Raw genomic sequence first — 14176 nt, 5'->3', positions numbered from 1 at the left:
TGGAGGATGACAGATGAAAACAGAGACAGGAACAAAAAGTTTTAAGTTAGGATTTGACCATTTTCAATGAGCCCTGTTATTTTTAACAACTTGCCCACACCCGCAATATTCTCCTGAAAACGACATTATATATTCTACATTGGATATTTTTTGTTGCTATAAAAGTCTGGGGAGTTTTAAAAACTTGACAGTAGTTAAAAAGTATTTTGGATTCATATTGACATTAGCTGGGACAGTCTCTCTAACAGACTAGTGTTCACTGCAGGTGATGAGCAAATATTCTCATCAGAGTGCACTGACAAGACTGATGGTGTAGCTGTCCATTACAGGCCTATGGCTAAAATAAACAATCATGTACACACACACACACACACACACACACACACACACAGTCAACAGGGGTGGGGGAATTATAGGGGACACACAAAAATAAACCTAAAAAAAGCAGTGAGTGTGTGTGTGTGTGCGCGTGTTGTTGCTCCCAGCTATACTGCCAGTCATAAAAGCCGCAGCAATGGCCCCAGCTTTCCAGAGCTCTAACAGCTCATCACATAACACAAGTATAACACACCCGCACACACCCACCCGCCCGCTCGCTCGCCCGCCCGCCAGTGTTTGGCAGCCACACCAGGTTCCAGAACTAACTAGTCACACTAGAGAGCAGCAGTTACGACAAGAACAAACACTGCAGACTGTGTGGCAACACCCCACTGTCTACAGAGAACTGAGATAACTATATTCACACACATCAAGCACCTACAGTATCTAATGTTAAACATGATGAGATGTTACTCAGTACAGGACATGTGAACCCAGTGCTTTACCACCTGAAAACAAAGCTGATCACGTGTCAAACACATCCCACTCCATTACTAAGACTTAAAGTGTAGGACAGCACATCAAGTTACATGAGAGTGAACATGCAAGTGCAGCAACCAGAGAAATATCGACTGAAAGCAAAGATAGCTTTAAACACCACTAGAATAACACACACAAGTGTCGTGCAATTACTTTGTTGCATTTTCTAAATGCTTGCACAAAGCCCTTTCCGTGGTCGGTCCGTGGTAAAGAACACCACCGGAAATGTCATGGCCCTATTTACATGTCTGCTCTTTAAGACTTATAAACTGAAATGTAATCTTATTTTGAAAGAAAAGTTGATGACTAAACCCACCCGCTCATATAATACTTCATTGCCAAATGCTGCTGTGAACCAGAAAAATATGGGTGGATGCCTTAGGCGCCAGAAAGCAGAAAACAAATAAAGCAGTAAATAAATGAATAAAATAAAAGCCACAAGACCACAGTGAAATCAACTAAGACTATAAGGGCAGTTTTATCGACAATGAGGTTTGGCTTAAATTAAAGAAAAATAAAACAAGACCAATTACAGTCCCTCCTCTCTCACGCACATAGAACTCAGGTAAAAACTAAACAAAATGTATGCTTATTAGAAGGATAGAGGAGAGCAGATACTGGGGTCCCTCATCTTAAACTGTTAAACCAACTTGTTTATTCCACAGTAGCATCAACTCCACATCAAGGCCACAATTAAGCTGACATACACACGCACACAAAGCAGGAAAGGTAGAATAAAATCTAACAGCATGTTTACATAAATACACCCCTAACTGAGAGTGATGTCTTGTTCATAGTTATGAGGTCCACTGTCATGCGTGGACCACTCCACTGACCATCAGAAAGAACTAGGAAAGACAATAACAACTCTGCTACTCTAAGACATGACTTTTCCACTGTTCCCAAAGCAAAAAAAGGGCCCAGCTTTGTCAAACCCACTCTACTTCTAGCCTTGTTTTTTTTTTGTAACTGAGCAGTGAAATTGACACTGTGAGCAGTCAGCAAAACTCATCTCCACATAAGGCCTGGGGCTCCTTGTCAGGGCCTTCTCAGGATTCAACTTTCCTGTTCCTAACAGAGAGATCTTGGCAAAGACACATGTGAATATCAACTGCAAACACTTAAGCCACCGTGTGCAACATGTATTATTTCGGTGTGACTAGACACCAGTGCAAAACAACCCGTCTGCAGCAAAGAAATCACACCTACATGAAGGAAGCCTGACACAACCTGCCCAAATCTGAAAGCATGCTAAGATGATAGCTGTCTTTCCTTCCACCTGATCTGCTTAGCTGAATAATTCACATAGCCCAGTGCTCCATTTTCATTGTGGGAGGTGGTTTTACGTCACCAGCCCCCACAGGACAGAGCAGTCACCTCACCAGGCCTTGCTGTGTCATGCTACCATGGCAACAACACATTAGAGCATGACAAGCACTGAAATGCTTCTGCCAGAGACCTCTGTTATGTTTTAAAAAGCACAACTCTGTCACTAAAGATCAACTTCCTATTCCCTCATCATAGTATTTTACATTTAAGCTCAAATATTATCCAGACGACTAAACAAGGTCTCACATAAAAGATTGCACCTGTTTGCTGTAGGTGAATTAAAACACTCAGGGCCTACTATAGCACACTTCTAGAGTCTGTTTGCCTTGCTGTGAACTCATGAGGTCCAATCAGGGCAAATGAAAAGTTGACACACATATACGAACAAAAGTGTAGACAGTTTCATTAGAAAATATGTGGTGTGTACCTTTCTAAGAATCTACCAGAATACAATCTATGACAGTATAAAACCTGACTAACTTGAACGAGCATTTATGTGAGGACACTTTAAACAGGAGCTCCCAGAGATCAATGCCACCCTAAAATTACTGGACATGCCTCCACTTGAGCCATAGACACCACAGTTAGTCAGAGACAAGGCTACATTCATACACAACAATCCAAACCAAACTCTGTGTGGACTTGCTGAGCAATTAATGCTGTTGCCAAATCCCCTGTCTTTTCAGTGAATGAGAATGTGGAATGTGTGAATCTACTCCTGAAAAATACTAGTGTATAAAACGTGTAAAATATGCCGGCGATTTAAGGTGGCAGCCTGCTACAGAATAGTAATGGATGGGAATGTACAGCTAGCCCAGCTCAATCTGAGACAAATAGCATCAGCAGAGCTGCACAATTGCCCCCAACTTCCCCAGGTCAGAGGCAATAACTGAAACCATAAAACCATTGACTCATGAATAAAGAAGTTAAGAACTTAGTAAATAGGTCAAATAAGTCAAACTGGAGGTGTAGATGGACAGCACTGACAAACGCTAGCATGAACATTAGGACATATGCACACCCTTAATTAGCATTCATATTAATCACGTCTACTGACATATATGCAAATGGTTAAACGACCAAACAATTTTTTTTGAGCAGTTTAATAATTACCTCTATATATAATCTCCAGCATTAACAATATGGGTGTGTTTTACTCTACAAAAAGGTGCAAATGGTTGCAAACAAAACTTTACCTGCATTAGAAAACATAAACTTGGATTCTGATATTGTCTAGCGTTGGTCTGTGTATTACGACAACTGCCAGTGCATGTGAGACTGATGAGCGTAAACATTTACATCTCAGATTGTGTATTAAGACAACCTTAATTTTACTGCCCTTTGAGGTTTTCCTTGTGTCTTTACAAAAAACTGACTATTTCACCAAAACCACACTGCTGGCAATGTTACTACCTATGGTTCTGGAAAATCCAGGGAAAACCCCAGAGCTGTTAAAAAAAGAAAAAAAAAAACCTCCTTCTACCCACTGTGATGAGACAAACAGTCTGTAACAGCTTCGTTGTCCTAACAATACAGTACAGTCTTTATGCATTATAAGCGCTGGTGTTGAAGAGACGCTATGTCCTGTAAACTACTCTCCTGATAACCCCATTTACAAACAAAACCATCACAATCATATAGATATGAAAAATAGTACAGAGCAGTGCAAAACAGCGTGATGATATCTCCCTTTGAGTACAGATATTTACCAAACCAGGCTAATATTCAGTCCCATTAACGCTAATGCCTATATACTACCAGCTGTCGTCGTGGCTAAACCAACTCCAACACAGACAAACAGTGGAACAGAGTGGAAGGGAGGTACGATGGGAGGCAGGATGGGAGGCAAATAAAGAGAGAGGACAGAAAATGAGGAATGTAAGAGGTGGTGTACCATAAACTGTGTCTCTACTTTCTGAATAACATTTGAACCCAATTGCCTTTTATCATTTGGCAAAAGGTGCAAAAATAGATGCTTTGAAAAGCAAAAAGTAATCAAAGTACAGGCTCTAAACTGTTGCACTCTGGTAGTGACCAAAGCAAAATATGGACAGATGTTACACCTCACAAAAATTCTGGTTAATACAGCTTTGTGGCTGATAAATATTACAATCTTGTCATTTTTACAGCCACACAGAACTTCTTTATCACAAATTAACTAAAGTTATTGTAAGGCACATTGGGGTACATTGTGTAACCTAGATGAATTATCCAGCCTTGGAAGCTGTTGCATGAGCAGGGGCACACATATGAGCACACCCAGACGCACACAGGAATGTCTGAATGTTTTTTCCTGGATCTAAATGTGGGTTTTCACATACCACATTCCTCCCTGGCCTTCTGTGCCCTGAGTGAGCTCCCTAAAATTAAGTGCCAGTCCATTTCAACTGCACAATGATCTCAGCGATCCCGACGCTACTCACAAGCACAAATGAACGCACACTGGAACACACTTAACCAGGTCAACTGCAGAGCAAAAGCTTCATGTTATGCAACAACTATGGCTCCACTCTCCTTGTCTCTGAGAAGGGACTAGAAAGTGGCTTGCTTTAACAAAAAATAGGGAAGTTGCCTAAGTTTAATTCTCTTTATTTTACATTTCAAAAAGGAGTTTGCTTCAGGACAGGAAGCCCACAGTTGTATGTCTCGATTTATACACCACTAACAGAAATTACAGTTGAAATAACTGTAGAAAATGTTGTGTTCGTTACAAAGTAATAAAATCAGGACTACATGGAGTGGAATGGTGGGTGTGTGCAGTGCATAAACTGCAGACATACCCAGTATCTCAAAAGCATTTGTCATAGATTGCGCAATGTTTGAAGAGTTTGCAATAGTTTACCCGACCCGAACAACCTACTTGCTCAAACTTGCTGGAACACTAGTATGAGCATAAGCGATTTGGTACAGCGGTTCATGAAAAGGAAACACTTTGATTTGGAAACAAATGTGGACGTCATTAAACAGTCACATGCCACTTACTTCCCCACGCCAACAAGTCCGCAATTACTCATCAGCAATTAACAGTGCATTTAAAATGGGAACAGTTTTTGATGATGAACGCATGTTCTACTTTGTAAAATCTCAAATTTGGCTACTTGATGTAATGTGTGCCTACAGTTTAATAACTTGTTCTAGGACGCACAACAATGTGCTGAAGTTCAGAATCCTCGCTGCATTTCATTAGCGCATTCTTCAGCTCTATATGACATGCCAAATATTCATGACAGTGTACCTCAGGTAAACATCTCAGTTCCTCTGCAGGTTATCCAAGAGCAGCGGTATTGAGGGCGTGATGCTTTGCACATGGATCAAACATGCATGCATGCTGACATGGGTCCAAAAATGCTTGCGTGCAGGAAAGAGTGAGGGCAAAGTGGGCGAAGGGGACAAAAAGTGAATGATGGAAACAGAGAAAGGGTGGAGAAGGCTGTGCATGCCGTGGAGCTCCCAGTGAGAGGAGTGTGCGGGTTAATACAGAGCACTTCACATTACATAAAAAAAGGCCTAAACACATAAAGCTAGGGCAAGACTTTGCTAAGCCCTGTGGGAAACTCACAGACACACACAAACAACCATTACCCATGGGACTGAGTCAGCTGTGTTGGCATATCATGATTACAAATAACATGACATTTCACTTCATAACATATCTGTTCTTCCCAATAATATTCTACCCTGTGCGTCTCATTTCTGTACATTTTGTACTCTTTGTACAGTTTCTTCTGCGGTGTGCAACTTTCATTCTTACAGCTTTTTTTGGTTTCTCTAATAATTTCACTTTCACCTGTGGGCACTTTCCTCTGTGTCAATGGTGTAATGTGACTTATGGTTTCAGAATAGGAAGTTTCAGATCTAGGGTCAGGGTCAAGGTTAATGACAAAACAATGGATTAAGAAGACATTTCTCGTTATGAAAATAACACCAGTGATTGTCTGAGAGTTTGGTCAGACAAGAGAAAATCGATCAACCAACCAGAAAACGTCAGCCTCAATTTCAACACTGACAAAAGCCAATGTGATGAAAGTTCCTGATCACAGCAAATGTTTTTTGTGACATTTTATGATGTCAGTCAGTTTGAATGACAACAGAAATGGTGAAAGGTGGAACATCTCACCTGTAGTATCTGGACTGTAGGTAAGTGGAGCAGACAGCCTTGGAGACATGGCTGGCTGAGCCAAAGTCGATGACCTTGACTCTGTAGGGCTGCCTGGAGGGGTCCACCAGCATGATATTCTCTGGCTTCAGGTCAGCATGGATCAAACCCAGAGACTTAAGCTTCTTTAAGGCTGTTGCCACCTGTAAAGATTGACATAAACCACCTGAGTTTGCATCCATGGGTACTGTATCTGCGTGCATGGGCTGTATTTGTGTATGTCTGCAACAGATGTCATTTTACCTGCTGCAGAACAGGCCTGATGATTTTGAGTGGCAGTGGACTGAACTTATTCTGTTTAAGGAAGTCATAGAGGTTTTGCTCCAGCATCTCAAACACCAAGCAGGTGTGGCTACGATGCTGAAAGCACTCCAAAGCACGCACCACATTGTGCTCATCTGCATTCTCGCTGCTCAATCGCGCCAGGATCTCCACCTGGGGGTTCAGAAGAAGGAAGAAAGACACACAGGTTCAGTTAAGACCATCAAGAGTAAAAAATAAGTAAGCAAGTTCTGCAGTTCTGTAGCATCTAGAAAGATCAAACTGTGTCTTTTAATTAAAAGTGACAACAGAATCAGTGTTTCACTTGTCTTGTGCTGGTGTGATGCCCAGCTAGTTCACCACACCAGCACATTTTTCACTTAGTCCACGATTTCAACTGAAACACTTACAACTATGCATTTTCTCTACACAAATCCTCACCTCAATCTGTCCCTGACGTGCATAGGATGGGTGGTTCTTCAGTATTTTGACAGCCACCACTTCATTCGTTCCTCTCTTCCAGCACTTCACCACCTGACCAAAGGTGCCACGACCCAGAAACTCCAAGACCTCGTAGCTGTTTTTCAAGGAGTACAGAACCTCATGCTGAACTAACTGATAGTCGCCGTCTCCTGATCCACTTCTGGTCACTGTAGCTCCTGCCACTGCCTCAGTGCTGCCTTTGGGTCTGATTTCTGACCCATCCACCCCAATTCCCATGCCAGTCACCACCTCAACCCTGTTGTGTTGGGTAGGCAGCGTCCCCCCACCCCCTACTCTGACAGTGTCTGCATTGTTCCCCTTGCTGGTTTGCAACATGGCCACAGGGGGTGGAAGTGAAGGTAAAGCAGATACCTCCTCCACTATCTGCATGGTTCCAACACAGTTGTTCTCCCGCGGATTTTCTCCACCTTCACCTGCCTTCTGTTCACATCTCTGAGTGGCACCTGTGTCTAGAAGGCTGACGTATCCTCCTCTCACTTGTACTCTTCTGTTTCTGCCCTCTTCCTCCTCTGCTCTGACACAGGCCCTCCTCAGCAGCCCGCAGTCTAAGCCTCCTCCTGATGGAGTTCCACCACTGTCTCTACGAAGCCTCACTTCTTGTGGGCCTCTGCTCTGACAAAGGGACTCCTGGATCCCAGCTGGACCTTCTCCTCGTCTCTCCCAGCTCTCCTCTCTCTGTAATCCTCCTCTCTCAGTCTGCAATGCCCACTCCTCCCTCTCTCCAAGCTGCAGTCCCCTGTGCAGTTTTCCTGAATCAGCACCAGTTGAGGATGGGATAACGTTGTTGGGATAGGCGATTCCGTAGTTGACTCCGATCACATAGGTCTTGGGTGGGGGTCGGTGCTGAAAGGCTCTGCTGGTGTTATTACTGCTGTGAGCTTCGTCTTTGTGTCTGCTGGTACCACTGCTGCTGGTTCCTAAGGCACTTGTTTGAGCTGGGTGCAGGTGTGATGGGTAGACCAAGACTTGTGAGGCCATACCTAAAGAGGAGAGATAAATAAAACATAAGCCACATGTATCATTTAGTCAAGGGTAAAGCAGAGCTGACACAATTATGTTTTGGGGCTTAAAGATTAGGATTTGTCCCTATGATTGCTTAATGAGCTGAAATAGCCCGCACCAACTTGTAAATATTAAAATGAGACACAGATTAAAGTCTATTAACCAAAATTCTGCGTGCAGAGAAGTGAAGCGGTTAATAGCAAAATAGCACCTTCCTATCACCCCCTTCTGAGAAGGATTGCTGTCTAAATAAAGAAAAAGCTGCCAAAGCTAATACACATCTAAGCCACCATGTCAGCCTCACTGGAAAAGGGAACTGGCCTACTGTAATAGGAGATGGGGGAAGCCCACTGCATCTCTGGCCTGTCCCTGCACGCTACACTGGAGGGTCAGTTTCACACAAAGGAGAACCACAGAGCAAGCAGTACCCCGGGGAGAAATGCTACATCATGAAGCATTATGAGTGTTCTGTATCTCTTTGACATTTTAGAAATACACCTATGCACCGATCTGACTGTTCAGTGGTTCCATTGATTAATAAACCTCTTTCTCAGGGACCCTACTGATATACTGTTTAATGAATGTGCATGAATATTGTCACTACTTTAGTATTAGCGCTGCTACCTAGACTACGTCCTTAATTTTGATCCACTTCACAAACCAAATCTGAGTTAATCAAATGTTTTCGCACATTCATTAGTGTGGGCTGTACTCGTTGCTGTTTTAGTTTATGGTCTGTGCAATGCTACAGGTCAGTGATGAATAAATTTACATTCCAAACAGTTTGTTTCTAATGAGAGTTTAATTTTTGCCTATATTCCAAATTTCCTTCCTTGTATTTCATGTCTACTAAATCCAAGTTAACATTCCAAACAACCACTAGGTATACAGGAGTAATGATCCCATGTCTGCCTGCCGTACCGACACAGTCAAATCACTATCTGCAATGGTCAAATGAAACAGAATATTCCACTCTTTAGCCCTTAGTAAGGCATTAACACAGTTACTCATCCTCTATGGTAGTTGAAGACACAACAGAGAGGGTAAAGTACAGGCACTGGAACTGCATTCAAGTGACCAAAAAACTCAATTTGTGCATTTAAATGATGTATGTAATAGTTTACAGCACGATCATAAGTGCTGTAAATGCTGACCAAGCATGAGCTACTAGCACATGCAACACTTATTCACTGTTCTACATGCTGGCCATGTTGATCTGTGCCTATACAAACAGGTATAGGTTTTACTGCTCATACTAAATGGAGTATACTATAAATTGAGAAAATTATCTACAAGTGACACACATTTTTAACAGTATTTCAAAGTTTCGTTAAATATTTTTGAGCAACATTCCTCTCCTTGTAGCAAGGCACGAGAACATGCAGAGGCCAATCCTGACAGCCACACTTCCTGAATATTTCCACACAGAGACATAGATTGTGGCTGACTGGGTTTGCACTCAGACTCAGGTGATTTCAGTTTTAAGGCTACATCACGCGTTACACAAACATAATCATGAAGCTGATAAGACTCACACATCAAGTTTTGTTCAACAACAAATGCTTGCTGAGAGCCCGTGGACTTCCTAAATGCTGAAGCTGTCACACACAGGCTCAGACAGGCAGAGGGGTGCGCCTCAGCGTCAGCATGACAACACAACACTTTTACTTCTCATGACTCGTAGGGCTGATGAATTTTACCTCATATACTGCTGACAGTGTGTGTATTAATATATATATGTGTGTGTGTGTGTGTGTGTGTGTGTGTGCGAGTGTAACGGAGAAAGAAAGAGAGGATTCTGCTTGTCAGTACTTCAAGACTGCAAATTGGAGGTTGCAATTATAATTCTTGTAGTCAAAGTTTTCCAGAGAGACAGAAATACTCATAAGCAGAGATCACTGCATGCAAACCACCATCACCAACCACAGCAGCAAGTCTGGCAAATATACTAAAGTTACTGCCATTAAGCAAAAGAACCACCGCTATATACTGGTGTGGTGCAAATAGTTCCCCCTGCATGCATGCTTGCCAAAGTGCCATACCCATCGGCCTTTGAGGGACACTGGCACAGACACAGCAGTGAAACCTCCTGCTCTATCCTCTCACTGCCAAACTAGGTAGCCCGATATCCCACATGGTGACAAGATCCAAGCCTGAAATGGAGAGCTATGTCACAGAGGAGTGTGTGTGTGTGTGTGTGTGTGTGTGTGTGTGTGTGTGTGTGTGTGTGTGTGTGTGTTTCTGGTGTTTCACCATTGTAAAAGAATGCCAGCTGTACATGCAATTTGTTGCTGATCAACATAGAAGACGGTTAACATATGGGAGGGGTGCTGTGTGCTTGTGAGCGTGTGTTTGGGGGAAGGGCGACAGTAGACACCTGTTGAAAGTCGTGTGTTGTAAGTGACAGGCAGCTAAATAATGCGTGTTATACAATGTGGGGTAGCTTATGTCGTAATCAGGTTTAGATTTAGAAAACAAAACGGCCAATTCATACTTTATATTAAGCAACTGTTGAATTATCTTTAATCCTAATATATTCTGTGTCCATGTCTTTACAAGGTAACGTTCACGTCTCACAAAATACATAGTTGAAGTTCCTGAAAATTAAAACCCAAACAAGTGCATGCTCGTAATAGACCCCTAAACTACTACTACTCGTCGTTAGCTTGAACTAATTAGCTTTCGCTGCTAGCCAACACTTGTCTGCAAAAGGGAACTAACTGAAGTTGGCTAGCTTAACAGTTAGCAAACAAGCTAGCTACGAGTCCTTTCAACGCTAAAATTATAAAACAGACAAACACAACCGTAATATAGGAAATGTGCTGTACACTGAGTTGAGTCAGTTGAAGTGCCGTACCTTCAGTAAGACCTGTAAATCACATCACCCAGAGCGTCAAGGAACAGGCTAGCAACGAGGACCCGCACCACAGTCAAATCCTGCAACGATGCTGCTGCTGCCATCTTGTTCAACGACGATGAGAGACCGAGCGACTTTTCACACATTTGAAGCTTCAAATAACGCAAATAACCAGCTATTGAGAAAGCCAGCTATGAGCCATGGTTTCGACAGACGTCTCAGGCTTCGCCAAGCGTTGCTCTCGTCTCTCTTCAGGACGAGGAATCCGTGTTTCTAAACTTTTGCATGTTAATACGCGACGTCCCCGTCAGAGATAGCTGCTGGCTGCTAGCTGTTGCTGCTGCTTCTGTAGCTTGTTGCTTCTCCGCATGTGTGGAATGTTGGGGAGGGGGGGAGAGAGAGAGGGAGGGAGGAGAGAGGGAGGGAGGGAGGGAGGAGAGAGGGAGGGAGAGAGAGAGAGAGAGAGGGAGGGAGAGAGAGAGAGAGAGGGAGGGAGGGAGGGAGGAGAGAGGGAGGGAGAGAGAGAGAGAGAGGGAGGGAGGGAGGGAGGAGAGAGGGAGGGGGGGGAGAGAGAGAGGGAGGGGGGAGGAGAGAGGGAGAGAGAGGGAGGGAGGAGAGAGGGAAAAACACTTAACTTTAGATTTTACTCCATCACATGTATTTAAAACTTTACTTTGAGACGTGTTTATTTCATCGCCCCTTGGACTTTATGAAATATTCCATATTAAGCTCCCTCAAATTTTGCCTAGGTGTATGTTTTAACTATATCTCATCTTATTATAAACGCGATTGCCCCCCGCCCCCCCTTGGTGACATCTGGATAATAGACACGTGGATAAAGGGATATATGGACACATATGTTAAACTAAATATTGATGTGGCACCGTCCGCGGTCAGCCATGTGAGCCTGAAGGCAGCAGACAGCAGAGGGGGCGGCCCACTGAGCCCAGCCGCTCCTCTCCAGCTGTTTCAGCCACTGTCTGTCTCCTGAGGCGGTGACACGGGGGGCTGCGGGGGTGAGACATGCTTCGGCCATCGAGCTTTACCGACTGTCCTTTGTTCAAACGTCTGCAATGTTTCATAAACTCGACACGCTCGTCAGTGTCACTCTTCACGAGCCGACCAATCACAGGCGGGATGGGGCGGGACAGTGAAGAAAGGTTGACGTGCTGCAGAAAAGTTTGGAAATGTTGGACTCGGCGCTTTGTGTGAGCGGCTCTGACCACAGGTTAGTACTCAGCGTGAGCCTAATAGAGCCTAACCAACACCATTTCTCATGCACAAGGATTTCATGAAGAATCAAAAACCTACATAAATGATAAATGTTGGTTGTGTGTTTGTTAAACTGCTTGTGGTGTGTGGTATACTATTGAATATGCTAAGTTTGTGATTCATGCATTTTGTATACTAACACTATACTACTATATTAACAGCACACTTTTTATTTTACTATATGTACTTATATAAGTTATATGAGTTTATATATATTTTTACTTATTCCTTGAGATTGAGGATGTTCCATCTACAGTGGACACATTGAGCCAGACCCTAATTTTGTTTTAATTTGAGAGGTGTGTGTGTGTGTGTGTGTGTGTGTGTGTGTGTGTGTGTGTGTGTGTGTGTGTGTATATGGAGGTTGTATATAGTGTATTTATGTTTATAGTATATTTATGTCTTATCTTATCTTAATTTTATGTGGAAGGAAATATGTTTCTTTTTTCACTGAGCCAGCATGTGCTCCTTCTAGCCTCCTCCTCCTCCTCCTGAGAGCAACACATTCCCTCTGATCTCTCTTACATCTTCTTACTACAGGTATTGTTAAAATACTGTTCAGTAACCTTGCCTGCATTAAGTGTGGCATGGGCTGTGTGGGTGGTGCATCACTGGCTATTTTTTCATTCTCAGTCCGTCTCTGGTTATACTGTAGCCCACACTATATCATTGGATTATAATTTCTGATGTATTATTGTGTTAGCAGCATTTGTTGTTATAGCTGGTCAAGGCAGAGCTGACTTTAAATACTGTTGGTAGTTTAATCTAGTGACAAGAGTAGAAGTATAAAATGGACACTCTCAAACAAAAGAATCTCAGTTTCTACAGAACTCCAGTGAGGGTTGAAACATTGGATCAAATCTAAAGAAAAATATTCATGTCATATTCATTCATATGAATATTCATTGCCTGTGCAACTAGTGCACAGGCAACCCTTTACTTAATGACAGAGGCAGAGCTATTAGCTAATAATGTATTATTTGTGTCAGTTTCCTGTCTTTGTGAGCACGACAGTGGATTATTTTTGTGCTCTTTTCCACACTGAAAAATTGCTGGTAATTTTGATCAACTTTAATGATTGGAAAACTAATAGCAGAGCCAACTAATGGACAATGACTAATGACAATGACTAATTCCAGCAAGAAGTCCATGATGTGTCTTAGATATGATGGAAACTTCTATTACACAAGAAAGGTTTTTTGAGATGCAATGCAATACATTATTATTCATACAATAACATCATCATTCGAATTTTTCCAGATGAATCCAACAGCTAAACCAACCTTGTTGTAGTGTTCTTCTCTTCTTGACTGGGGTTTCCCTGGTGGTGGTTTCTCCTCATCTCAATGTTGAAACTTGAAGGATGTCATGAAACACGTCAGTGGCTTTCATTACCGACACATGTAGACATTTGTTGACCAGAGTCACTGGGAGAGATTCTATTGACCAAAATGTGCTCCAGTCAGAGGCTGGTCTGAGGTCAGCAGATAACCCAGTCTGACCTGAGGATGAGTCCAAGGGTTACATTGATTTGATTGAATGTTTTTTTTTAATTTAAATACACTCTTCCTTCAGAGTGCTGCATCGTTTTTCAGCAACAATCACCATGAAACGCATCAGTGTACCAATTAATGATGATGCAATTAAGGTATTTTTTTACCCCTTACACCCCCCCAATACAATAAAAAATACCTCATCATTTGATTTCAATCCTTTAGTTTATCCATGGATTATCTCCATATTTGGGTCGAACCCATGATTTGAACGTCATCTGAAAATGTCAAAACATTGCAATACCTTCATAACACCTGAAATAATCAAGAGATTTGCCAAAGTATTTCAGATTGTGCGTAATGTTTTTAATGTGTTAATTGTTTGGCATTTTTTCAGGGATTAATTAAGAGTAATTCATGATATTCTAAGGGAATCTTGTTTCA

At 42.5% G+C, this 14176-nt stretch overlaps 1 protein-coding gene across 1 annotated transcript in view; it reads right to left on the bottom strand.

The window, feature by feature from the left end:
• The window catches only part of LOC139201067 (homeodomain-interacting protein kinase 3-like), a 29165-nt gene extending 17863 nt beyond the window's left edge, over positions 1-11302 (bottom strand). Inside the window, exons 1-4 of the mRNA XM_070830285.1 lie at positions 10968-11302; positions 7046-8088; positions 6587-6778; positions 6305-6486 (exon numbers count right to left, since the gene is read on the bottom strand). Coding sequence (XP_070686386.1) covers positions 6305-6486; positions 6587-6778; positions 7046-8086 — 1415 coding nt within the window. The 5' untranslated portion in view covers positions 8087-8088; positions 10968-11302. The remainder of the gene's footprint in view (positions 1-6304; positions 6487-6586; positions 6779-7045; positions 8089-10967) is intronic.
• Between the last annotated feature and the right edge of the window lie 2874 nt (positions 11303-14176).

The sequence above is a fragment of the Pempheris klunzingeri genome, chromosome 5, assembly GCF_042242105.1.
Source record: "Pempheris klunzingeri isolate RE-2024b chromosome 5, fPemKlu1.hap1, whole genome shotgun sequence".
NCBI classification, from domain to species: Eukaryota; Metazoa; Chordata; class Actinopteri; order Acropomatiformes; family Pempheridae; genus Pempheris; species Pempheris klunzingeri.
Note: the sequence above shows the minus strand (reverse complement) of the source record. Positions and strands in the feature narration are given on the sequence as shown.